The sequence below is a fragment of the Podarcis erhardii genome (assembly GCF_964252035.2).
Source record: "Podarcis erhardii genome assembly, chromosome: 2".
Lineage (NCBI taxonomy): Eukaryota > Metazoa > Chordata > Lepidosauria > Squamata > Lacertidae > Podarcis > Podarcis erhardii.
Window position 1 is genome coordinate 32,085,888 of NC_138498.1, and position 27,679 is coordinate 32,113,566.

The window sequence follows — 27,679 nt, forward strand, 5'->3', positions numbered from 1 at the left end:
GGGAGTTGTAGTTCTCCCTCTATAAAATGCAGTTAGAGGAAATAAGAGGCAAAACTGCGCACGTTTTAAAGACCAGAAACACAAGACAGGACGAACTCTTTAAAATGCCTCTATGAGGTCTCCGTTGTTCTTGCTGGAACAGGCAAATAAGGCTGTATTTCCGAAAGTTAGAGGCAGAAGAAACCAAACAATAATAATAATAATAATATGGATTTAGAAACCCCACTTCCCACGTGATGGGGAAAAGAAGCTAAAGACACGTGTAAAATCGTTTCAATAAAATAGCCCGCGATCCTAACTTCATATTAGAGAGAACACACTTGGGACATGCTTCTGAGTAAACAGACAGAGGTGATGGGCTTTTTCTCGTCGTAATGCACCCCCCCCCCCACACACACAAAAAGCCCCGAAATTTTGTTCAGTGCCTGTTGGAACAGAACGAGGCTGGGTGTTTGAAAGAGAAAAATATAGTTGGGCTGCTGCTGCTGTGTGTAAGAAGTCCGCTGAGAAGTTGAAATCGAGCATTTAGGGTTACAGTAGTTTGTTTTGTTCATATACAGCAGTTGCAAAGAGAAGGTATTTTGTTAGCATTGGGGAATGCCTCCCCCCCGCAAACCGGCCGACTGCAAACCAACGTTTCACTTTCTATTCATATTACATGTTTTGCTAGAGGAAGAGAGGCGAACTTCGCCAGAAAATTAAAGGGACTGACCTGCATGTTCAAGCCCCATTGTATTCCACGGAGATTGATCTCTGGTAAGCATGTACCGGTAGTTTATGGCTGCAGTGCTTTTTCTATTACAGGCACTTGGCTTAGCTGCTCACTTTCTTGGTTTTAATATCTCTTGGCTTGCTGCTCTACTTGGATCACAGTAGCTTTTGCTAGTATAGTTCGTTATGAACCGCCTTCAACTGCTATAAGGAAAAGCAAGATATAAATATATTAAACAAACACATGCTTAATCATGTGTTTCAATGTTTCGGAATAAAGGTCAGCCATTTAAAAGAAATGAACAAACGAAGGAGATGTGCAGCACAAGCCTGATTTTAACAGAGCTCCCCCACAAATATGTATAGAACGGTGCGCAGTTTAACAGTGTACTCGTATGCCACATTAAATTAAATGGGGTTTATTCCTAGGTAAGTGTATATAGGACTGGAACTTCAGATTCTCCCCGCACCCTGCTCCGGCTATCGGAATTGTGAAAATCAGCTTTAACTTGCATCTACCCTCCCACGCAGAACTTCCGGTTTTCAGATGTGCTTTGAAGTGAGGCGTACTGACATATGCAAACCAGAGACAATGGTTTAATTCCGCCAAATTAAACATTATGTTCTGCTACTGTGTATTGCTAAATGGGGCCGATCTTGTGGGGGGGGGGATTTCAGCAGAGTATAAGAACACTCTCTAAAAATAAAAAGCTAAGTGTTGTATCCAATGGTGGCTTTGCACCAGCTGGTAGCAACTAGTGGAAGTGCTTTCACAAGCAGGGCACCATCTGATCCTCCTTGCACCCAGTACCTATACTGCTGGTGGACCCTCTGGAACAATACAGCATATATGGCACAGAGGGGTGCAGTTGATGGGGGGGGGATTGTTGAAAATGCCTTGCAGAAGTGCTTCTGTTAGCATAAAGCCATTATAAGAAGCTGGGCTAAATACTTCATTAGGTCAGACTTGGTTCAGTGCCTGGAATCCAGGAGTCTTGGAGCATGCCCAGGCTGAAAGGAAAGCATTTTGAACTGCAAGGAGGAAGAGTGCTCATGTTTGGGTCTCACTTGTTGGTTTCCTACAGGCACCTGGCTAGTGAGTGTGTGAACCAGGATGCTGGGCTAGACTGGCCATTGGCCTCTTCTTAGGATTTAGTTATCATAACTCTGTGCAGCACTCAACACCTGAATGCAAAAGGGGCAGAGAAAGTAATTAAACACTCATCTGATCTCTGACTGTTGACATCCCCCAATTCGTGGCACAATAATCATTACAACTGATGTTACTTGCGCAAGGTCTTGAGATGTATTTCTTAACTTTGGCCCATTCCAAGGCAAGAGCATAACTAACCGGCTGTCGCAGCACAGTTGTTATAGCCGTTGTTGCCATGATTTCCACGATTTTCTTTTAGAACTGTTCCAGTCTGGCTATGCTCCAAATCTGCAGCTTCCTGCTTGCATGATCCCTGATTCAAAGACTGCATTGAGCCCGTGGGAGTAGAGACATGGGCCTCCATAGCACAAGCACAGAGTGCCACTGTTCTGACTGTATAAGGCAGTTTCATATAGATTTAGAAGGTTGAATAAAAGTTTAGTTACTGCTGTTAGTGAAAGATGCCCATCTTCAGCTCAGGCCCTGAGAGACGTGGTGATTTATGCAGCAATTATGCCTCGCCTGTGCTCACTGATTCAGACTATCTCCTAGGGGAAGGTGATAAACTGCCACAATGTAGATGTAATTTATGCGTTGATGTTATTTTAATGTTCTCAGCATGCTGGGAGGAACAGAGTTTATCGCAGGAGTGGACAGGAACTGTCTCTGTGTCAGGCAGTCCATGCGAAAGGAACTGTGTGCTCTCTTGAAGAGTCAATTGCCTCCAAAGCAACAAGGAATAATATGTTTCAAAGTTCCATTTCAATAGATTTGTGTCTTCTGAAGTTCTTTCTTAACTGGATAAAATTGCAATTGCAGGAAGTCCATTCCCAGGGTGAAATAAAACAGCACAGCATAGAGAGTGGAGGATTGGGGTGGGTGGGTCTGCAAGGTCAGCGATGGCCACTCATGGCTGTATATGGGGACTCCAGGCTGAGAGTTCCATCTTGTGTCAACCTATCAGCCTCTTGAAATCATTTTCAAAATCACCTGGAACATCAAGAATATGTTTCCCTTGCATAACAAATTGGTTCAACACTGAAGCTTCTCACTCATCATCGGGAGTATGTTGTGATTATAAAGTTGGCCTGAGCAGGAACTACCTCCCACACACTTCCCATATTCCATAGTATTTACATAGCTCATTTGTGTTTTAGAGACACATGTATATTCCACATTGCTAGGGTAAGTGTGTGAATATTCCAGACACATGGGTGTGTCTAAATTCATGGATTTCCCCCACCTGATCAGCGCCACAACTAATGTTGAAGACCCATGTGATCAGCCTCAGCCACATTGTTGGAATATTTTCACACTAAGCTCCATAGTAATGTGAGATCACACTACAAGGAAGTGACTCCCATGCTGTTGGATATTTGCGTGAAGGAGGCCTTATCGCCCATTCCATTTTTGACTTCATGCTAGATTTGGACATTACACGACAATGGCAAAGCTTATACATTCAATTATAAGGATATATGCAGAAGTCCTGTTTGCTTTTAGCTACAATTAGGAGTCCTCCTTGATGTGGTATTCTGCAGATGCAGCGCATGTCATGCTCTCCCTGAAGCATTACTCCTAGCACATGGCAAGTGACAAATATACTGACAGCCACCATCATTTTATTGCAGCTCATTTGCACCCGTGTACCAGCGCCCGTTGCTCGGTCCCTGCTCCTGCCAACCTAGCAGTTCGAAAGCACGTCAAAGTGCAAGTAGATAAATAGGTACCACTCCGGCGGGAAGGTAAATGGCATTTCCGTGCGCTGCTCTGGTTCGCCAGAAGTGGCCTAGTCATGCTGGCCACATGACCCGGAAGCTATACGCCAGCTCCCTCGGCCAGTAAAGCGAGATGAGTGCCGCAACCCCAGAGTTGTCTGCGACTGGACCTAATGGTCAGGGATCCCTTTACCTTTACCTGCGTGAGAAAATAGTCTTCCTGGGAGAGCTTCTCAATAACATCAAAATGATCTGTGTCTCCAATGTCCAGCAAAGAGGCACTCCAGCCAGCTGCACGCAAAGCCTATGGGCAAGCAATAGGGATTTTAACAAAACTATCCTCACCACAGTACTTGCAAGTGCCTTTACCCTAATGCATTACTCTGATAGATGGCAGAGACTTGGAAGGAATGGAGTTGGTGATCTCATTGATTCATAATGAAGAGCAATGGGAGATGGGAGACCAGAAGTATGAAGCAAATATTAAGTACCGTATTTTTCGTCCCATAGGACGCACCTACTTTTTTGGGGGGGGGGAAATAAAGGAAAAAATTTTTTCCTTTATTTCCCCCTCCCCAAACCAGGTCGGGGAACAGTGGGATGGCGGTGCTGCGCCTCCCCGCTGTCCCCCGAGCTTGTGGGGCTGGCCCATGTCTGCCTGGCGCGAGGGGCGCTCTGCTCCGGAGGGCGCCCCGTGCTCCGCGCTGCAGGCTGCCGCCCGCAAGCCTTGCGCTCCCGGGGGGAGATCCCCCGGGTGCGCAAGGCTTGCCGACACCTGTGCGGAGCACAGGGCGTCCTCCGGAGGGCGCCCCATGCTCCGTGCTGCCGGCTGCCGCCCGCAAGCCTTGCGCACCCGGGGGAACTCCCCCTGGGCGTGCAAGACTTGCGGATAGCTTCCTGGAGCCTGGAGAGCGAGAGACGTCGGTGCGCACCGACACCTCTCGCTCTCCAGGCTTCAGCGAAAGCCTGCATTCGCCCCATAGGACGCACACACATTTCCCCTTCATTTTTGGAGGGGAAAAATTGCGTCCTATAGGGCGAAAAATACGGTAAATGTTTTAGGTCAGGTATTGGGAACCCCTGGCCTTCCAGATGTTGCTGAACTACAGCTTCCACCAGCCATGATGAAAGACCAGGGATGAATGGGAGTTGCAGCAACATCTGGAGGACCAAAGATTCCCCTCACCTGTCTTAGGTAGTGTTCACCTTTCACCCATGCATTTGTGGCTCTTTAAATACATGGGCAGGAGTGTGGATGCACATCATTTGATTCCATGGATGCATCTTTATTATTTCTTTATTTTAAAAAACACTTATATACCACCAAATATTAAAGAGAAACTCAACATGGCGAACATCAGCCAACGCACCTCAAAGTACTCCTGGGACTGTCTGTGGAACTCGGGAGAATCATGTTGTGCCACAGTGATGAGTACCTGGCAGCTTCTCCTGCCCTCAAACTTAGGCACACACCTCAAAGGGCTATTCTGTAAGGCCACCTCCCTGAGGAAAGACACACAGACCATACAGAGATGAAAGAGAGGCAGAGTGGCCTGGCTTGCTGATAAGCCAAGAAGGCAGCCATTTCTAGGCAGAGCACAATTTTGAAAGCATGCAGGTGGCACTGTGGGTTAAACCACTGACCCGAGGGCTTGCCGATCAGAAGGTCGGCGGTTCGAATCCCTGCGATGGGGTGAGCTCCCATTGCTCTGTCCCTGCTCCTGCCAACCTAGCAGTTCGAAAGCACAAAGTGCAAGTAGATAAATAGGTACCACTCCGGTGGGCAGGTAAACGGTGTTTCCATGCACTGCTCTGGTTCACCAGAAGCGGCTTGGTCATGCTGGCCACATGACCCAGAAAAACTGTCTGCGGACAAACACCGGCTCCCTTAGCCTATAGAGCGAGATGAGCGCGCAACCCCAGAGTCGTCCGCGACTGGACGTAACGGTCAGGGGTACCTTTACCTTACTAAACTATTTCACATGATCCTTCTTGAACTGCATTGTGCTTAGCAACACAGATGCTGCTAACCTGCCCACTGGTCTGCCGTGGGCTGTTAACAATAATAGGCCACATGTTGGTGAGTAGGGGGCTCCCAAGGGACTCACTGCCGTTTTTCTGCCCTACATGGGTTGAGAATTCCTTTTCAAAGATGCATCTCTCACCGGCTCATGTGCAAAACATCATTGACATAGGTGTGTGTGATGGGTTCCAAGTCATAGAGGCCACTCACCAAAAAGGCTCCTGGGAAGGAAAAAGAGTCCATGTCTTACTGAGGCTCCAGCTTGGTGCAAGTTGGGTCATGAAGTTCAGGCAAGGGAAAGAGGGAATGCTAAGATGTAAAAAGAGCTGGGGGCGGGAATGGGATCAGTGTCTCCCAGACAGTACCTTTGATATTTGGCACAACACCAAATTCTGCCCAATCTGTAGAGAGCACCATGGCTGCCAGGTGGGCCCCTGCTGAGTGTCCAAGCAGATAAACACCGCTAAAGGCAAATGAGACGCGGTTGAAATGAGCAGGTGAGAGGATCTGAAGGTGTTGGACAGAGTAGAATTGCCAGAGGAAAGCTATCCAGGGCCTCCATCAACCCTGTAGGGCTTCAGCAGGGTATGACAGGCCCCTTGGTCTCTTTTTCCCAAGGTGCTCTGTATTTTCACCCTGTCTGCGCCTCCTACCTGATCCCTGTGTACTGCTGAACTGCGAAGGCCACGCTGCGTCGGACCTGCCTGACCATCACTTCCAGCTGGCCTGAGAACACAATATCCAAGTTAGACATGAGATGCCAAGGAGAGCAGAACAGGAAAATGGTTTCCACCACAGTTGCGTACCTTTGGGAGCCACATCATAGCCAACTGCAGCCAAGGCGACGCCGTGGGTCGCTAGGGGCCCCGCAGCAAAGCCTGAAGCATCTTTGCTAGAGGAGGAGAAAGAGAACAGCAGTCCCAGATGGTTCTGCTAGGTGGGACATCATCCCATTGGGGTCCTGCAGTCAAAGGACCAGGGCCTAGGCAACCTCCAGCACAACTCACCTGAGGAATTGCCAGTAGCCGCCATGGATATATAGGACCAGAGGGAAGGCTGAAAAGGGAAACAGGAGAAAGAATCAGGCAGCAAAGACCATCACTTAGCACAAACTCCCACTAATGTACCACCCCTCGCTTTCTGACGTTGGCTCTTCGCCACAACCAGCACTTCACCAACATCCCAGTTTCCTGATCATTCCCATGCTGCTCCTGTACTCTTACTTTCAGTGTGTTCCTTAGGAAGATACACATCAAGCTTCTCTCCCTCGCCCAACCCGTAGGGCACATTCAGCAGAGTCTGGGTGCCAATCTGGGCACAGCGGGTACCTGCAGAGCAGAGAGATGGGAGTTTGCAGCTTGCCTGGCCGCATCTGAGCTGCGCTGCCACACTCCAGAGGAGTTTTCAGATTGTCAGTGCCTGTCCTCATTCAAAACTGCATGCCATCTTGCTAACCTTCTGGAAAACTGAGGTAGGCTTTGCCACTGCTATACAGTCCCAAGGGGAAGAAACGTTCCTTGCAAGTTCCAAAGGAGAGCCTTCTTTCCAATCCCTCTTCAGAACCTCCTGTGAGATTTTCCCCTCTCCTGCACTGGAGGTGAGCTGGCCCACTAGGAACTTCTGCGGCCAGAGTGCATCCTCAGGGTTGCTTAACTGCTAAAGCATAACTGATCCATGTTCAGTGACCCTGGATATGCAGTCTTGCTTAAGGATAAACATGCCCTTCTTGCTGGATCAGAACCAGGTCCACCAACTCTAGGGCTCTTTGCAAGAATGCCAACAACCAGCAAGCACTGGAAGATCTGTCAGAGATTAGTGGCCCCTTGGTGATCTGCCCACTCCCATCCCACTTATTGCTGGGTAGTGGACTGCCCAGGGACCCTTTACCTTCGCTCATTGCCTGTACGTGAGCCTCAATCACAGCATCCGCATCCAGCCGTGGAGACCACCTGCTAGGGGAGTACTGCTTCTCCAGCTCCTGCAGAGAGAGGAAGCAAGGCACCTTGCACAGCCACAGTGGCCCTCTTTTCACTCAGAGTAAGGTGACTAGGACGCTGAGTAGAAACACAGGCAGAGAGGGTGCCAAATGAAGCATTGCTAAGTAAGTAGCTTGCAGCTATGCATTTCTTACTTAATAACAGGCACAGCATGGAAGAAGAAGAAGGTTTCTCAAACGAACCTTCATTATTAGAATAAGTGTTATTACAAAACAAAACTAAGGTAATATCAAAAATGTATGATACATTATTGGAGTGGGAGGTCAAAGATGAACAGGTCAAGGAGGTAATGATCAAGTGGGCTTTAGATATTGGGAAAACCATTAACTTAACAGCATGGGAAGAATTATGGAGAAAGAACTGGAAATTTACAGCCTGTGAAGTAATGAGGGAAAATCTAAGCAAGATGTTTTATAGATGGTACTTAACACCTACCAAAATAGCTAAAATGTATAAGATAAAAACAAATCTGTGTTGGAGGTGTGATAAAACAGAGGGGACACTTATACATGTTTGGTGGACCTGTGAAAAAATCAAAAGCTTCTGGAACATAGTATATGATAAGCTTAAAAAAACGTTTAAGTATAACTTTATAAAAAATACAGAAGCTTTTCTACTAGGGATAACGGACGCAGGTATAGCAAGAGAAAATCAGAAAATATTCCTCTATGCTACAGGAGCGGCAAGGATCCTAATAGCTAAAAACTGGAAAAAATAAATTGTGCCAACAAAAATGGAATGGCAAGACAAACTGTTAGAGTATATTGAACTGGCTAGATTAACAGAGGCAATTAGAACAAAACAAATTCCTTCCAGTAGCACCTTAAAGACCAACTAAGTCAGTTCTTGGTATGAGCTTTCGTGTGCATGCACACTTCTTCAGATACACAAGTGTGCATGCACACGAAAGCTCATACCAAGAACTGACTTAGTTGGTCTTTAAGGTGCTACTGGAAGGAATTTGTTTTGTTTTGACTATGGCAGACCAACACGGCTACCTATCTGTAACTAGAGGCAATTAGAGATCATACTAGGCAAGAATTTCAAAAAGCATGGGGAAAATGCAGAGAATACTTCACAAAACAGTGCCCTAAAATTCATACCTGGACTTGTTTTGATTAATGGCTGCAGGAGACTTTGTGGATATTTAAGTTATAATTAGGAAAATCTTAATAATTATTCATAAGGGAAATAGCTTATAAGAAGTAAATAAGGATGCCAGAAACAGGATAAAGGAAGTATTTTATTTGGTTGTTTGTATTGCTGTAAATTATGCTTGTTGTTTGTTGTGTTTGTGTCTGAAGGGGGTGGATTTCTGTGTTGGGGGGGTTATGTTATGTTGTAAATAAAATTTCCAATAAAAAAAATATATTTTTTTAAAAAAAGGAAGAAGAGTTTGGATTTGATATCCTACTTTATCACTCCCCTTCAGGAGTCTCAAAGCGGCTAACATTCTCCTTTCCCTTCCTCCCCCACAACAAACACTCTGTGAGGTGAGTGGGGCTGAGAGACTTCAAAGAAGTGTGACTGGCCCAAGGTCACCCAGCAGCTGCATGTGGAGGAGCGGAGACACGAACCCGGTTCACCAGATTAAGAGTCCACCGCTCTTAACCACTACACCACACTGGCTCTCATGGAGCAGGGATCCCTATCAGGAAGGCAGTGCATGGGGACAGGGGAGAACTTACCAAATGATTCAACCCCACCCTGCACAGCTAGGAAGAAACCTTAGGGGTAAAAGTTCCCATTGATGTTGTGCATATTGAACACAACCCTGCAAAGATTTGGGTATTGCTGAGACCACCCTGAGAAATGCAGCTGTTCGATTTAGACATATCTCTGCTTTCAGGATAATGTATCTTTTGAACGTTGCCCAACAGTTCTTCCTCCCACATTTCCCCTTGTGTATATCATTTCCATTTCCATATATCTGATGTACAAAAGCAATATATCTGCTAGTCCTCCATGCAAGGGTGGCTAATGAGTAGCATTCTGGATGTTGTTGGACTCTCATCAGCTCCGGCCAGCATTGCCAACAGTCAGAGATGATGAGTGTCCATCCACATCTGGGGGCTAGGGGTTTGCCACCCCCATCTTAAAGGAGACTTTGTCAGCATCAGTGTAACACAGTTTCTAGAACAGGCATAGGCAAACTCAGCCCTCCAGATGTTTTGGGACTACAACTCCCATCATCCCTAGCTAACAGGACCAGTGGTCAGGGATGATGGGAGTTGTAGTCCCAAAATATCTGGAGGGCCGAGTTTGTCTATGCCTGTTCTAGAAGTTCTTTTTCTCTAGAGGACACCTCAAATCCTTTCCAGGCTGTAACCACCAAACTCAAACAAAACAAGATATTTCAAAATCTCTCTCACACAGAGGTAATACCATTCCCTCCCCCCCTCTCCTTTACCTCCTTGGTCATTTCCTGCCACTTTCCCATGTCACCGGCTCAGATGTGGCCTATGCTGTATCTTCTTACATCCAAGTTTTCTGTGCTGCAGAGCAACTAGTTAGAAGAGCCAGCCATGTGACCAAATTCAGCCTCTGGGTACAAAGTGTAGAACAGATCAGGTGTTCCTCCTTGGCCACTGGTTGCTCCATAAGCTGGGGCGGGGTGGGGGGTCAGCAAACCCTGACATAGGGAACTATGCTCTCTACAAATAAACAAATCCGTGCTGGGATTTAGGTGGAGGGCAGTCATATTCACTCTCAGCACTGACTCCAAAACAGCTATCCCAAGGCAACTGATATCGTCCAGTTACAAGACACAAGCTCAAATCCGTTCACAAATTCAGGGGAAGTTATTTTTGTAGCCAGGTAATTCCCCCCATCCTGGCCAAAAACAAACAAACTCTTTTTGAGAAGTGATCTTTAAATTTTGCTCACACTAGGGAAACCCAGCCAGATGGGTGGGATATATTATTATTATTATTATTATTATTATTATTATTATTATTATTATTATACTGTTACGGAAGGGGGGGGGCATGTCTTCTTCACCTTCTTCTTCGCTACAATATATCAATTTATTTCCAATTGTCAAAAGGGACTAAAATCTATAAAATTCATAGAAAATCAGCGTGCCAGTTTGCTCAATTACTCTAGGACTCCATCACATCTCCCCTGTCCAGCATAATCCCTCAAGCAAAGTGTCAAGACCTTAATCCTTTCAAATTGTTCTGATCAGCCTTTCCTCCAGACAATGTCAGGTGGCAGACTATGCATATTTGAGACCATTGTCTTTTCATCCCCAGGAAGTGTTTATCTGTGCATATCTCCAGCTCTGCATATTCCCCCCTCCCTCCTCCATATGTTAATCTGTGCAACCCCTACCTTACTGAACTGCTGATCTGTGTAACCCCACCTTTCTGTGATGTATTCATGACGTGTTTTGCACTGTATTCTGGGACATGGAGGGAGTTTCAAAAACTCATGTCACCCCTTTCTCACTGTTCAATCTCGCCTTGAACCTGTTGCGCAATAAACTTGGATCTTCTGCAGTTTGCTCCTGTCTCCGGCTGAGCTCATTTTCCTCCGCAGGGACCCACGGACTTAGTCCGATGAGCTGGGTGGCAGAGCAGCCTCGCACCCAGATTTTTGCCGTAACAGTTGGCGCCCCACGTGGGGCATGCGGTTCTCCCGCGTTGCTGACCGGGGGCCCTGAAATCTTCAGCCGGCACCAGGCCATTTTGCCTGGGAAGATCCTTTGGACCCCCGGCCATCCTCCGGGCGGTAATCGAAAGCCCCAGGAGTTCAGCCGGGGAGCAAAGAGGGATCCAGCCGGCTTATTCATCAATCCGGGGATCATCATAGAAGACATGTGAGTATAAGGAAAAGGAAAAATCCAGTGCACTGGTGGGAAAGGGGTGGAAATCTCCTGGCAACTGAATTCTCTGCCCTCCTCTCTATTGCTCCTTCTTGCCTGTCTCTTGGTCCAATTAGTGAGAGAGACCGTGGACTGCTGCTCGACCCAAAAGGGGGGTTCTGAGCTCTATCTCTTTCTCCTCTCAAACCCTCCAGTCAGCTGCACCAATTGAGAGTCCGAAAGTAAGACGGAGAGACCCGGCTTGGAAAGACAGCCGACTCTCCGCAATGGGCATCTCAGTTGAAAGCAAGGGGCTGAAGTTCTTCTTCCGAACTTCCCGAGCGCCCTTACGGAGGGGGCAGGAAGGGGTCTTGCTTTCTGTATCAATCCCAGCCGCACTGGTCGGTGCCACGTAACACGTGTATCGTGCGTGAGCCCGCTTCCAAAAGCAAGGGGGATTTTCGGTTCAAAACTCTATCCAGGGATCACCCGATCTGGCACCGCATGGCGCGGGCGTTCAGTAGGGCCCCTTTTCCTGAGCTTGTGACGATAGGTAGGAGGTTGCCAGGAGGGATAGCCCATGAGGAATTGGGCGGGATCGGCAGAGTGGAAAAGGACCCCAGGTTATTGACTAAGGAAATAGGAAGGAATACTGGATAGCTAGAGCTCTTTAAAAACCCTCTAAGGAAGTTGCCAAGCGACTAAAGACCCCTCTTTACTATAAATCCCGTATTAAGTATATCAATCTCCTAGATATACCAATCCTTACCACCCTTTCTCTTCCCTCTTTCTGTCTAGACACGCGTAAAACATAAAATGGGTACCCAGGCTTCCAAACGCGAGCGGGCTCACTCTGGGAAGAAGGCTTCTAGAAAGCCATCTCAGTCTCAGAAGGACCCTGACTCTCCTCTCCAATTTGTCATCACGTATTGGAAGACGATTCCTGGCCACAAATTATTATCGAAGCAAAATTAGAGAACCTCTGTTCTGAAATCTGGCCTGCCAGCACCGCCTCCGCCAAGCCCGAATTGCGTTGGCCGGCTGGTTAACTGGTGGTGTTTGAAGAGGCAAGGAGGCTCTTAAAACCATGTGGGACCTTCCTACTAATTTCACTTAATGAAGCTAAAGGAAGCAGCCCAACTCCTTGCAATAACCAACTAAAGGATGAGAGTATATATGTTTACATGTTGTCTGTTATGTGTGTTGTGTGTTAATACATATATGGGAATATGTGTGTTTACATGTTGTCTGTTATGTGTGTTGTCTGTTCCTTCTGTCTCTGACAGACTGCCTTTCTTAAGCGCGCATAGTTTAAACTGTAAGCTTGCTTCAAAATTTAATTTTTAAGGAAGCCATGCTGGACCTTATCAGTCCTAAATAAGACAAAATGAGAATGAAAGGTGCAAATGTTTACCCCACCTCGTGCTCTGCCGCAACTTTTCAGATTGTGAGTCCACAGTCTATTTTGGAATGTTAATGTTTCTAATGTTTCTGGAATGTGAATGTTTCTAATGTGAATTAGATGTTTCTGCTGCAAAAGCGTAGTCGAGCACAACTGCTCTCTCAAGCTAAAATGCAGTGTATTTATTTCATGAAGCACATGCCTATGAAAGTATGGTCTTCCTTCTAAGAAAATATCTGAGTCCAGTTTTAACTTTGATTTGGTTGGACAGAAGAGTTATTGTAAGGCTCCTGATATCAGGCCTCTTTTCTTAGAAAATGCCCCCCCCCCCCGTTTCATTCTGTCTCTTTCAGGGTTTTTTTTTTCCCTTTCTCTTCTTCTGTGCCAGGTAAATTTACTTCTGAGTAAGCTTCCTTTAAAGGAAACTGCAAAAGGGGGGGGGCATAGATTAGGTTTACTATTCCTCTGCAAATTCAGGAAAAATTGTCACTTTTGTATTCCCTTTAAATCAAATCTATGGCTGTTTTAACTATGCTTTATAAGAGATCCTCTCCCTATCTTAAGAAAATGTTCACTTCAATCTTTCTTTAAAGATCATTTGTCTAGGAACTTGCACTCTAAGGAACTTGCACGTCTAAGGAAGTAAACTCAAACTAATCTCAAGATCTGCTAAAGGGTTCTGTATAAAGTTGGGAATTTTTATTTTCTTCTTCCTTAGTACATGATAGGAGCACTGATTGTGCTCTCTTCCCCAGTAGTGCCTGTGTACATAAGTATGTGTGTGTAGTACAAATCTTGCTGTGAAATCTTGCTGTGAACCCTATATTTTGGAGGGTTGGACTAGATGACCCCAGGGTCCCTTTCAACTCTCCCAATTTGTGGCTGTGTGGAAGGACATGTGTCCGCAAGCATCGCAGGGTAATTCTTAAATTCTGGTGTGGTGATGGAGTTGAAATTCAGCCTAGCTTTGCTCTCTAGTTTTAAAAGGTGAGAGGTGAAGCTGTGATGTTTTGAAGCACAACTGGTAATATCAAGCATTTGAGTGATTACAGTGTTTATCATTTTGTCTACTATTTAAAAATAAGACAAATACATATGGGCCTTGACCAATCCTGTAAATAAAGGGGCAGGAAAATTTTTGTCTGCAAATGGTAAGGCCGAAAAACTTAGAATGTTAAAAAAAATAATAATAAATAAAATAAAAATTCCTATGAATTCTGACTCTCTGGCCATTTCCCATATATAAGGGCGCGGCATTGTTCCACGAATGGCCAGAGGGATATTAGCCCTTTCCTGTACATAAAGGAAGCAGTCGCTTTGCTTGGGCTGAAATTGCTAGCTTTTGTTGGTGAATACTTCAATTGCTGAGTTTCTCTCTTTTGTTTTAAATCTAACCCTCTTTTAAAATCTACTTACCCTTCCCTTATTCAAATTCTAATTTTGCCAAAAGATGCAACATTTCAATAGTATAAAAGGTTTGCTGAGACATGAACTCCACACATGCACAGAGACTAGATCAGCAAAAAAAAAAAAAAAAAAAAAAGAGGATAGGAAAAGAAATGAGAGAGAGAGAGAGAGGAAGGAGGGGGAGAGGAGGTTTATGTAAAACTTGGAACCATTGAGAGAAATCACCCTTAATGTGTCCCAAGTTTGAAATCTTAACATGCCAAATTCTTTTCACAGGTAAATATCAAAGAATTCCACCTCTCAATGGGATTTAAATCACAGACTTTGTTTGTGTGCATTTTAGGAACAGCATTTCCTGATAGGCTTCTCACATGAAATAATTTTCCCTTTTAACAGGATATGTGAACCCCGATAACAAAGTGTTTGTCCCTTTTTTCTCCCACAACAACTTTCTTTCTGTTCTGTGAAATCCCTGCTGTATTAACTTTCTTTCTGTTCTGTGAAATCCCTGCTGTATTAACTTTCTTTCTGTTCTGTGAAATCCCTGCTGTATTAGTGACTTCCATCTCTTCGTGGCTTTGACACTTTTTAAGTTACAAATAATCTGTTTTCATTTATTTAATCCGTTTTTCCATGATGTCTATGAAGCTAATCGAAGCACAACCAAACATTGTTTGTGGAATGGTATTTGTTTACCTTTTGCCTGAGCATTTCTTATTAATTCTGTCATTTTGGCTAGTTCAAGGTACTTGCACAACTTTAAATTGCCATTCATTTTTTCTTGGTATTAAGTCATTTCCCAGTATTTTGCTGTTAACATTCTAGCCGATATGGTCACATCAAGAAACACTCTTTTATTTTCATTGTTACTTCAGATTTCTTAAAATTCTGTGTCTTAGCATTTATTTATTTTGGTTCCTCATAGGTCATTGTGTGTGTGTGTGTGTGTGTGTGTGTGTGTGTGTGTGTGTGTGTTTTATTATTATTTTAACTGTGTCTTTTAAGTCCGCCCTGCCCTTACAGGATATCACTTCTACAAGTGTGTTATTACAGATCCAATGAAAGACTTCGCCACCACAACAGAAGACACCAAAGTTTCAAAGTGATGTCTCTTTCAAAGGATATAGACTGCCGGGGGGAGTGGGGCTGACAAAGGGGGGTGGAGTTGAATTACAAGGACATTTTCTGACTTTTGAACCTCAAGATACATATATAAAATATCCCAATTGTCTCAAGATATGCAACTGATATTTAATTAGTTTGTTTTGTATTATGTGTTATTACGTAGGAATGTTGAAATGTGTCTGACAGTGTGTCATTTCCACAAATGGGGGGGCTATTTTGTGGCTATTTTTGTGTGTAAGTGTTTTATGTCTAATGTCTTATTCCTTACACCCCAGTGGAGGATCCTCATACATTTTATACCTTTTAACAGATCAGGATATTATGTAGTCCAATGTTTAGACTTAGATAAATTTATTACCATATTTCGTTGTTTCACCTGGCACTCTGCCAACTTCCCTACCCATTTTAAAAAATGTGCTAAAACCCACTTTACCAAGGAGAAGCTTCTAAGATACATGAAGGTGGATATGCTTTGGTTTAGCAGGAATGATCCCTTATACAGTTAAATTGACTTATTTCGACAAGTGCCCCTTTAAGAATGGTTTTCTTTTAACAGATTGGTTTGAAGAGTTGAGAACCATGGGGAAAGATAAATTCAAATTGGACTCAGTTTGAATTGGGCAAGTGTATCCAGGCTGCAATTAGCTTTTGGTCCTTAAAGTGCAAGTGAGCAACTTCCCATGACTGCAAGACCTGAGCCTACAGTAATAAAACCCCATAGGAAGCCAAGGCAAGCACATTTCCCTCAGGACGTGTGCAAACCTGTGGCAGCTGTGGTGAGTGCCAGGCAACATGGTTAATATGAAAGCCCTAAGTGGATTCACCAGGGATTGCCACTACTGTGAGACCACAGAAAAGCTACCTTGACACCTGAGAACACAAAAATGGCGGGGGACAAAGCAAACTGCATTTTTTTCAGTCAGTAGTGGACCTTCCTGCTAAATGTAAAGCATAGACCACTATTGAACAAAATACAACAGGTGTCCTTTTATGCGATATCCTATATCCGGCTATCTGCACTACTATACTTGCAAATGGCCTTAAGAGGCATGATTTGCAAGTCCCCTTCAGGTTTGCACAAACCCACACATCTAGTACGATAGATACAAAGTTATTATTTAGTGCATATCTATATAACGTAAACATACATTGTCTTGGTCCGTGTTGCTCCCTCCTTTGTTGCCCTGCTCAACCCACCTCCTTTTCCATTAGGGCCTATTCCCACTCACACGGCACCCCTACCTTCACCGAGATTTAGGGTGCGGAGAAAAGATTTGCAAGTTCTTACAGAACTTTAATGCAAATCTATCTCCGAATGGGGGACTGTTACGGAAGGGGGGGGGCATGTCTTCTTCACCTTCTTCTTCGCTACAATATATCAATTTATTTCCAATTGTCAAAAGGGACTAAAATCTATAAAATTCATAGAAAATCAGCGTGCCAGTTTGCTCAATTACTCTAGGACTCCATCACATCTCCCCTGTCCAGCATAATCCCTCAAGCAAAGTGTCAAGACCTTAATCCTTTCAAATTGTTCTGATCAGCCTTTCCTCCAGACAATGTCAGGTGGCAGACTATGCATATTTGAGACCATTGTCTTTTCATCCCCAGGAAGTGTTTATCTGTGCATATCTCCAGCTCTGCATATTCCCCCCTCCCTCCTCCATATGTTAATCTGTGCAACCCCTACCTTACTGAACTGCTGATCTGTGTAACCCCACCTTTCTGTGATGTATTCATGACGTGTTTTGCACTGTATTCTGGGACATGGAGGGAGTTTCAAAAACTCATGTCACCCCTTTCTCACTGTTCAATCTCGCCTTGAACCTGTTGCGCAATAAACTTGGATCTTCTGCAGTTTGCTCCTGTCTCCGGCTGAGCTCATTTTCCTCCGCAGGGACCCACGGACTTAGTCCGATGAGCTGGGTGGCAGAGCAGCCTCGCACCCAGATTTTTGCCGTAACAATACTCAGAAAAAGATTTACCCAATGTAGCAATTCTTGTATTTTCCGATGCACTTAAAAAACAACAACCATTGATGCAGACTCTCAGCTCAGTTCGAGGATACTATTTTTGGATCTGTGTCCTGGCTGCCAAAGTATGTAAGATCAAAGCGACCTCAGATATGCTTTAAGCAGCATAACCCACTTAGAAAGGAACATAACTCCTGAATAGCTCCGGTTTCCATAGTTTCTCATTGCTCTTTTTAGTTATGACGGCGGTGTGCTGCGAAACAACTCTGCAATCCGTCCCTTCTCCTTGGATTCAAATGCACTTTTCTCCTGCTGTTGTAAAAATGCAGAGTGAATCTGAGAAAGTACTTCCTCACACATATTTGCATAATGCGGCTCCCTTGAAAATGGAGTGAACTTTGCTCCTGCAAATGGGGGTTGTGGTGGTGGTCAGGTTTGTGCAGACATACCAGCGGAAGTGCCTGAATGGCTCTGCTGGTGGGTCCAGGTAGCCCCAACTTCACTGCCACCCTACCCAGCCTGTGTCAAGAGGGCTGATCTACAGTTCTGCTGCATCACACTGACCACTCCTGACATTAAGTATACAAGGTGGGGCCTGCAACAAAACGGTCTTGGAGTCGAGAGTGGATTTCATGCTCTTTATTCAGCTCATAGTGGTGAGGAGGAATGGAAGTTCCCCCAGAATGTCTGCTTTATATACATTATTTACACAATGGGCCCCACGTGATTGGCTAATTCCGGGATTCACCTGTAGGCCAATCTGGTTGCGAATTCACTTCCACCTGGAGCTGTATTGGGTCGCTCCTGTTGACCAATCAAACTGCTGCATTCTGGACCCTATTGTTCTAGGACCAATCAGACTGCTGCCTTTTGGATCCTATTCAACTCAGTACATAACACTGCATGGTGTTCCACTCAGCCACCCCTTCTCCCAGGGTACTCCATTCCACCCCCCCAAGTTTCCTACATTTCTCCTCCCATCAGTTAGCATTCCATACCCACCAAGCATTTTCAATCCTCACTGGGTTGGTTTTGGTGTCCTACACCCTTTTTGGTACTTCTGCAAACCTTGTGTCTTCCTCCAAGCCTGCTGATACCTTCCTCTTGTGTTGTGGTTGGTGCAGTTTTGGCTGCATCAAGACAGGCACTCAGGAATGAATGAACTAGTAGTACTGAATGTCTACCTACCTGCTACAGGGATGAGAAATCTCCCCCCCCCCTCTAATGTTGCTGGTCTGCAACTTCTTTCAGCCCCAGGTACCATGGCACTGGTGAGGGTTATGTGACTGTCGTCTAGTTACATCCAGAGGGCCGCAAATCCCCTGTCCCTAACCTACTAAATCCAGGTATTTAAAAGAACAAAGTGTCTGATTAAATTTCCCCACAAATAGCTAAGGCAGTTTGATGGGGCTTTGGTTCTGTGAAACTATGGCATAAAACCTCTCCTATCCTGCCCCCCCAATTCTCTGCTGTTTTGCTGCCACTATTCATCGCTCTGTTCTTATTCCTTCCTTCTTCAGATCTCAGCTAAAATCCCTCATCTGACCCTTCCCACCTTTGCTGATGTGTTCCAGTCACAATATAATCAACTCATTATAACATTTTTCACTCGGCAAAGCTTTCAAGATTTTTATGCTGTGAAATGAGCTAGTTCACTGTGAGCGGGGGTTGGGGATCTCATCTGAGAATAAATCTAAGAAGGTGACAGGTAAGACACCCCTTAAACAAACCTTATGAGAGGAGCAATTATCCTTGCTACCACAAAGATTCCCAAAAGGCCAGAAGGTTATATTGATAACATTAACAACAATGTTGTGCTAGTGAGCTTAATATGCAAATATACCAAGAAATATGCCAAGCCTCACTGTGAAACACTCCAATTTTTACCCTTATAAATGAACACATCAGTAATTATAATAGCTTTCACATTGCAAATCCTTGTTAGGTGCTGCTTTCCCATTTTATGATTCAAATGGGACAGCTGTTTAATCACATCTGGGAAAAAAGGGGGGGAAATGTGAAAAAGAAAATTAGTTAGCATGCAGTACTATCATACTATGGCAGCTGCTGGATAATCAGCAACCGGTAGATAGTGTGTGGGTTGATTTTTTTTGGGGGGGGGGTCTAGTCTTAACACGTTTAACACTCTACTGCAGCCTATACAAGAAATAATAAAGAACTAGAACATGGTGATCAATTTTGCTACTTTCCTGCAGTATTCAGTGTCAGTTATAAATTGATAGATTATTTTTTAAAAAGAAACACATCCCCCACTATCTAAAAAAATACATCATTGGAAGTCAATTTTCTATTTGTATAAGGGAGGCTGTGTGAAGGAAATTTTAGAGAAAGACCAAAGAAAAGTAGATGCATCATACAGGTATGATGTGGCCAAATGAGATGTCCTAGGGTGAAATTATCAATGAAGATCAAGTATGTACAGTGGTACCTCGGGTTACAGACGCTTCAGGTTACAGACTCCACTACCCCAGAAATAGTACCTCGGTTTAAGAACTTTGCTTCAGGATGAAAACAGAAATCGCGCAGCAGTGGCGCGGCGGCAGCAGGAGGCCCATTAGCTAAAGTGGTGCTTCAGGTTAAGATCAGTTTCAGGTTAAGAACGGACCTCTGGAATGGATTAAGTTCTTAACCCGAGGTACCACTGTATGTCCCTGATGGGTAAGTGAAGGTGTCTGAGTAACAAGTAGAAAGAAATTGAGTTATTGAGGAAGAATGACTCTCTAGACCAGGGTGGTCCAACCTTTCATACCAGAACCCACAGGCTGCACACTGCTTTGTTGTACGGGGCAGGGGTGGGGTTGGGAGCGAGGCCAAAATGTAATGCCCCTGCCCAGCCCTCGCACTGACTTTCCAAAACTAGTTAAGAGAGGCACCAAGCTTTGGGAAGGAGGCATGAGGCTCTGGCAGGGTCCCCACCTCCCCAAAGCTGGGAAAGCACTTATTGGCTTTGGGAAGAAGTAAGGAGGACTCTGGGACCCTGTCAGAGCCATCAAGCCTCATGGGCTTTGGGAAGGCAGCAAGAGAGGTGTGTGTGTGTGTGTGTGTGTGTGTGTGTCAAATGTTACCAAGGGCTACCAAAAAAAGGCATTAAGGGCCGCATGTGGCCCTCAAGCCAGATGTTGGGCTACCCTGCTCTAGACTAATACACACTTTTATTTTAACAGGAAAGGAATGTGCCGATTCAGATATTTCACATTCAGCAGTTTGCATCACATGGAATATTTGCCTACAGGACACACCTGTATATTACTTTCCGAGCACCTGAACACAAATAAATGTCCTATGAGGAAGGGTTGAGGGGACTGGACATGTTGCTGTACTGTAATATATGCATCTAGACTCCCTCTCAAGATGGAGATGGCAGACTGAACAGGGTTAAACAAAACAAAAGAGCCTTGAGGCATGTTAAAGCTTAATAGCGATAGCACAATAAATGGTGCCAATCTTCGCTTTTGCTTGCAACCCAGACTATTGCAACTCTGGCAATGGACTGGATGAGTCTCTGCTGGGTGCTGCTGCAGGGCACAAGTTCTGGGTCAAGGAAGCTGTGGCTGAAACCCACTCACACCCATTTTTAAACACAATTACACAACCTTGAGCGAATACGCGCGGGTTCCTCGGTTAATGAGAGGTCAGAAATGATGAAAGGAAAACGTGGCAACCTTTGCACAAGCAAAGCTGGAGAACTGATATTAGGCGCTGCTCTCCGACTGCCAAGCAGGAAAAAAAAGTCAGGAAAGAGGAACTATGACGGGAGCCCGGACGCGAGCGCCTCCCCAGCCCCTTAAAAAAAATTAAAATCCTCACTTTCGCAGAGCATGCCGGGAGATAGCTTAAGCGCCTACGCCGCCCTTGCCAAACACTTTCAAGAAAGTTTTTTCCCGCCTTGACTCTGATTGGCCAAGGGGCGGAGGGGGTTTCCTTTTGATAGTCTGTGGAACGGCGCGATCTGTTCTGATTGGACAGTGCTCGCCCCGGGTATAAAAACTGCCGGAGCCAGGCGCGCGAAGGGAAAGAAAGGCCGGCGTTAGGTGGATCTGCCCGGGCAAGGACTTGGAATCGGAGCCATGAACTGCCTGATGATGCCGGGAGTGCAGCCGGGGTCGCCCCTCAAGGCCCGCGGCCAGATCCAGGCACGTAGAAGTTGGTGCCATTGTATGTGACAGAGCTTTGAGCTGGAGGGGTTTATTAAGGGGAGCGGCTGATAGTTCTGAGGCTGGAGGTTCGCCTTTATAGTGATGTTTTCGGGGCCCTTGGCTTTGCGGGGTAGTGGAGAGGAGAGCGAGGGAGAGGTTTGGGGTAGCAACCTCGATTGCGGAACTGGGGGTGCGAAAGCGATATTCGCCTCTCCGGCTCCGAATGGGAGTAAAGGCTGCGTGAGGGCGCTGGAAGGGCACAGCTGGATCTGACCAAAGGCCCCCTCTAGCCCACCATCCTGTTCTCACGATGCAGATGGGAAGGGCATGGGCACAACTGCCATCTCCCCTCTTGGGATTCCTGGGATGTGGCATTTAGAGAACTGCTGCCTCTGATAACGGACGGGCTCTTGTAGGGATTGCTGGCTTAAAAGGAGCTCAATCTAGTTCAACAACCTGTTTCTGACTGCAGCCCTTCATCTTGCAACCTGTATATTTGGTACTTAGCTTTAAGAAGAGAACATTCCTAAATCCATTTTCCCCTCCACCTCTATAGGTCATTTTCGGACCCATGTTCTCTGGGAAAAGGTATGTACACTGCAGATTTGAAATAAGTGCTGCTATTATTTGTAATGGTAATCTGGATGTTGGGCCTAGCACACCAGTTTTGTTGTAACATGGATCTGTATGTAACATGGATACTACAAGAGGCACAAATTGCTGGAGTTCTACCTGCTTGATCACCACTACGCTACTTCTTCCTTCCTCAGTCAGTAAGCTAGAGGTGAAAATATATCAAGGCATGGGCTAATGGGCTGCAGATCCTTCAATTATTTGCTCTTACCAGAGCAAATAATGGGTTGTGCCATTTGGCAGACAAATCAAATGAAACCTTGCCATGCCCTAGCCAATCAAGACTGTAGGGCAAGGAGTAGATCCCATGGACTGAATAGAGGCAATTGCCATTTCTTTATTCTTCGCCTCTAAACTTATAGTGCTGCCTTCTGTAGAACAAAAGCCAATGTCTTAAAATGCATTGTCTCTGCCAGAGCTGGAAGGGAAATGTGTTTTGCATAATTATAGGTGTTATCTTTAGTAATGAAGTGACTAAAGCAGTCAGTCTTGTGCTTTTGTAATTTCCCTCATGTAGCAGCTGCAGCTTTTTTGGCTCACAATAGAGCCACATGTGCCCTTCTAGTAAAAGAGCTTGTTTCTCTCTGACCAGAAACACTTTAGGCTTTCCTGGGTTATGCTTGCCACTGGACATCTCCATTCTTGTTTTGCAGCACTGAACTCATGCGCCGGGTCCGTCGATTCCAAATTGCACAGTACAAATGTCTGCTGATCAAGTATTCCAAGGACACACGCTACTGCGTCAATGGTGTCTCCACACATGACAGGTAAATTGCTAAAATGTCAGGGCCAATCTATACAGTGTATATGCTTGGGAAATTTCAAGCAGGCACACTATTTTTCACAAACTGTTATCTTAAACTGTTGGCACAGTAATGCTTTTATAATATATGACCTCAGGGGATTCAGTCTGGGGATTCAAGCATCTTCCCTGTCTAAGTCTTCTCTCACGTAGCTGCTATTTAGATTCGAGAGCATTCTGCAAGTGCCACTGGAAAGTGAACTCTGCCATGGAGTAGGCTTATAACCAAAGCAATCCAATTATCACAAATATTTCTGTTTCTATGTAGGAATACCATGGAAGCCTATTCAGCTTGTTGTCTCAAAGATGTGCATCAAGAGGCCCTTAACGCTGCTGTGATTGGCATTGATGAAGGCCAGTTTGTAAGTTCTTTTATCTTTTCTGACTAATGAAACATATGTTGTAGATATTTTTTCCACATTATGCTATTTTTGTGATACATGACATGAGAAATCTTGGCATACTTGTTTATAAAATAAACAATATATAAATAAAATAAATCTGGCTTGGGTCAACAGTCAAGCACTACCGCATAAGTCTGTTTCACAGCTCTATGGGGACTTGGGCTGCCATTTTATTCTCCTAGAATAAGCCCCATTGAGCTCCTTGGGACTTCTGAGTAGATGTAGGATTGCAGTCCTCTTTTACACAGAACAGTACAGCGGTACCTCGGGTTACATACGCTTCAGGTTACAGACTCCGCTAACCTAGAAATATTACCCTCGGTTAAGAACTTTGCTTCAGGATAAGAACAGAAATCGGGCTCCGGCGGTGCAGCAGCAGCAGGAGGAGGCCCCATTAGCTAAAGTGGTGTTTCAGGTTAAGAACAGTTTCAGGTTAAGAACGGACCTCTGGAACGAATTAAGTACTTAACCCAAGGTACCACTGTATTGATCTTGGGGCCTTCTGCAAAAAAAAGAGAGAGCATGTGATCTATCACCAAGCCATCATCCTTTCCTCCCATAATTGAGACCTTTCTAGCAGTAGCAGATAGGGTTCCCATCAGGGAATACCTTAAAGTATTCAGTTAGAGAACGTGAGACCTGTTGGCTCCCTTAACTTCGCTTTAAACATAGGTGGGTTAAGGTACAGTCCTATACCTGTACTATTACCGTATTTTTCCCTCTATAACACGCAGATTTTTTTTCCTAAAAAGGAAGGGGAAATGTCTGTGCGTGTTATAGAGCGAATGTGTGGTCCCTGGAGCCGAAAAATCAGGCAAAAATCAAATCGCGGCACTGCACGCTGCACGGAGAAGCGAAACCTGAAAAGAGGAAGCGGCTGCTTTCCTGCATTCTGCCTCAGGGTCTTACTGCCCACCCTCCTCTGTTTCGTTGCTGTGTTTGCTGAAACGGAACAAAGAGCAGGGAAAGCCCCTCCCCTCCAGGCAAGCAGAGGGGAATTCCTCTCTGTGCTGCTGGGGGAGAGGGAGAGAGAGAGGGGGGAGGGAGAGAGAGGGGGGAAGGGAGGGAGAGAGAGAAAGAGAGAGATGGCTGGCTTGGGTGGGGGGAAACTTTTGCCTTTCTTTCCTCCCTCCCATTAAATCCCTCTCCTGCATTCTTAGCCAGCTGCTTCTCTGCACACCCCTCTCATGTCCCTTCTTTGTTTTTCCTTCGCTCCCCACTTAAAATGTGGTTACAAAGCATAGATCCACATGGATCCTCAGGATCTTTGCATTGGGTCACCCCAAATTCACCATCAGATCACATAGCATGTCCATGGCTACAGCCTGCCCCCCCCAAATCACGCACCCACTGTTGCCTGGGGCTGCAATGGTGCAAAAATGTGGTTACAAAGCATGGATCCACAGGGATTCTCAGGATCTTTGCATTGGGTCACCCCAAATTCACCATCAGATCACATAGCATGTCCATGGCTACAGCCTGCACCAAAAAAATCACGCACCCACTGTTGCCTGGGGCTGCAATGGTGCAAAAGGATCCACAGGAATTCTCAGGATTTTTGCATTGGGTCACCCCAAATTCACCATCAGATCACATGTCTGTGGCCACAGCATGAAGCCCAAAAATGATACATCCACTGTTTCATTCAGAATGTTTTTTCCCTTGTTTTCCTCCTCTAAAAACGATGTGCGTGTTATGGTCAGGTGCGTGTTATAGAGCGAAAAATCCGGTAACTTGGGAGCAAGTCCTAATGAATGCTAATTTCTGAATGGGTATGTGTGGGCCGTAGTTAGCCAATGAGGGTGGGCTACAGCTTCTGTCATCCTGACCATTGGCTATGTTGGCTGAAGCTGATGGCAACTGTAGTTCAGCAACCGCAAGAGACCACACCACATTGGCTATTCTCCCCACCCCATAGGCTTTCACTGTAAGAGTACCATGCAAATACTCTTAAGAATGCCACCATCTCCTCACAAACAAAGAACTGGTTGTGTCACATGTAGTCCTATGAATTTCTAAGAGATACGACTTGTCCACTGTGGAGGAACATAACTTTTCCCCTCTGTTCCTGTCTAGTTTCCAGACATTGTAGAGTTCTGTGAGGCAATGGCCAATGCGGGGAAGACTGTCATTGTGGCCGCCCTTGATGCAACCTTCCAGAGAAAGGTAAACCTCTCTAAATTCTTAATTTTCTCTTCCGGCTGGTATGTGTCCCAACCCAACGTTGCATCTGGTTGTTTCACTGCAGGCCTTTGGCAACATCTTGCAGCTGGTCCCTTTAGCAGAGAGTGTGGTGAAACTAAACGCCGTCTGCATGGAATGTTACCGTGAAGCCTCTTACACAAAGCGCCTGGGAACAGAGAAGGAGGTAAGAGTCCACTGTACTTTCCTTCTCAGAAAGGTTCCTTTCCATCTGTGAGGCAGAGATGTGCCTGCTATCAGCCTGACAGCAGAAAAGTGCTTTTTACCTGTTGAGTAATTAACACTTCTCTCCTTCTTTAGGTGGAAGTGATAGGAGGAGCAGACAAGTACCATTCAGTCTGCCGTGTCTGCTACTTCAAGAAGCGGCCGCAGCAGCAGGCAACTGACGACAAAGAGAATCTGCCGGGAGGAAATAAGCAGCTAGATATCGCTGGTTCCCGAAAGGCTTTGGCTGCTCGTCAAATCATGCAGTGGAGCCCATCACACTGAATTAGGAAAGTAACAGCCCTTTTCTTCAGTGGGGTTAATTGATGTGCTGTTCTTCATTCCAACTCTATACCGTTAAAAAGGTGTGCGGATCAAAGGAGAATACTAGTGAAAGCACTAGAAAGAGTGAACTGCTTTTGAAGGAGGAAATGAGGCTGGGGCGTGTTGCAAAAGGCTAATAATTTAGGTGTGCTAAAAACCGAAAGCTCACTTCTTAGTGGCTTCACATTTATGGGGAAAGACTTCCTACTGTCTCATAGAATTGGGAGTTTCCTCTATGTTCACTAGCAGAACCTGTTTCCTAGTCAAACTAGATTATTTATATCTTAAAGCCATTGTCTCTTATTTCAGCAAACACCAGTGTCCTTGTTAAACAGTTTACCTTGGAAGGGCTAGTCTCTTTCCCAGTCTTTCACCCTTCTTGAACATGGAATATGGAACATAATGTTCAACTCTAGACTAACTGCCTCAATTCTATGTGTATCTCTCTGGTCTAACATCTAGCTACGTGTTGGGTATATAGCATAGTTCTGTGAGGCTTCCAAACTAACAAAATTATTATTAATCCTGCATAATTTATGAGGCCTCTGCTTTTCTGTAGAAGGGTTTGGTAGATATGTGTCTCCAGAAGTGGGCAATAAGCAATTCTTATGTTCTTTGTAGTCTTGGCTTTAAGATTGTGTCCTGTGTCAGGCCTTTACTTTCCTAATTTATTCAGGATGGCCGAGAGCGTCAATCATGTTCATTATATATGAAACTTGGGGCATGTACCTGTCGTATAACTTCTGGCAGTTTGATCTTACTGTCTTCTGCATGATGAATGGTAGTAGCTATTTCTGCATTTGATTCAGCAAACCATCAGTTTTGCACTTAAAACATGCCCTAAGACTGTTCTGCTGCCACTTCTGTTTCCCATGAATGTTTGCTGCCTTCTCCCATAGTGATCAATTAAGAGAAAAATGTTTTATTCATCAGGCTATTTTAATAAATAACTTAGTACTGAATGTCTTCTTTGACCTTTTTTATTGATTTCCACCATCATTTCACCAGGCTTCAGAGCAAGGTGTCTATTTTGTTTTTAAAGGGTACCCACTTAGATTGTAGGAGACATCCAGCTCTCAGTCCCCTCCCCATCAGAAGTGTTGAAGATGACCGGCCTCTTGCTAGGAAACTTTTGTTGTAGGACCACCACTGAAAATGCCCATACTCCTTCTCCCGATAGTACAGGCACCCTTTCATGTTAAGAGCTGCACTGGGAGAAACAGCATCAGCTGTTTAGAGTGCTTGGTTGGCCAAAACCCCAGAACAGCAGGAGGTGAAAAGTGCGGCCTAAAAAGAGGAGCTGAGATAAGGCTTATGGTACTTGTTTCTGTAGGTGCCAAGACCTTACACCACTGCTTTGCTACAGCCAGCATAATTATTTTCCCACAGCTAGCCCTCGGTCACATAGCTGGGTTCACACATAAACATCTCCCCTCCTGAAGCCATGGGGAGGATGTATAATAAAATCTCGCATTCCAAGTGATGGGAGTGACGAGGTTTATTTCTGCCATGATACAGATTTAGAACACTTCCCAAACCCTCAAATAGCTTCCCATGTGGGTGGGTTGTCTCCTGTTACCCCCCCCCCCCAACACACAACAGGTACAGTTGGGAAACCAACCTAAGAAGTTAGAGCTTT

The 27,679-nt window shown here is 45.2% G+C and overlaps 2 protein-coding genes across 6 annotated transcripts; one reads left to right on the plus strand and one right to left on the minus strand.

Annotated features, from left to right (window-relative positions):
• Positions 1–41: 41 nt before the first annotated feature.
• Positions 42–27,002, plus strand: TK1 (thymidine kinase 1; the record flags this gene model as incomplete). Of its 2 annotated transcripts, none has more annotated exons than XM_081849983.1 (7): positions 42–351; positions 22,028–22,059; positions 22,758–22,871; positions 23,175–23,268; positions 25,387–25,476; positions 25,559–25,678; positions 25,813–27,002. In XM_081849983.1, 7 exons carry the CDS (start codon positions 328–330, stop codon positions 25,999–26,001), a joined length of 663 nt encoding a protein of 220 aa, XP_081706109.1. In that variant the 3' UTR covers positions 26,002–27,002. The 2 variants fall into 2 exon arrangements, with proteins under 2 accessions (XP_081706109.1, XP_081706110.1); XM_081849984.1 differs by lacking the exon at positions 42–351 and adding an exon at positions 21,403–21,468.
• Positions 2,451–10,366, minus strand: AFMID (arylformamidase). 4 transcript variants are annotated; one of them, XM_081849942.1, is made up of 11 exons: positions 10,013–10,366; positions 7,493–7,583; positions 6,829–6,933; positions 6,613–6,661; positions 6,412–6,497; positions 6,259–6,331; positions 5,971–6,068; positions 5,748–5,826; positions 4,953–5,085; positions 3,782–3,886; positions 2,451–2,854 (listed from the first exon to the last, which is right to left on the minus strand). In XM_081849942.1, the coding sequence occupies exons 1-11, from the start codon at positions 10,040–10,042 to the stop codon at positions 2,825–2,827; spliced, it is 879 nt and encodes a 292-aa protein (XP_081706068.1). In that variant the 5' UTR covers positions 10,043–10,366; the 3' UTR covers positions 2,451–2,824. The 4 variants fall into 4 exon arrangements, with proteins under 4 accessions (XP_081706068.1, XP_081706069.1, XP_081706070.1 ...); XM_081849943.1 differs by having other exon boundaries at positions 7,493–7,659; positions 10,013–10,186; XM_081849944.1 differs by lacking the exon at positions 4,953–5,085 and having other exon boundaries at positions 10,013–10,212.
• Positions 27,003–27,679: the final 677 nt, after the last annotated feature.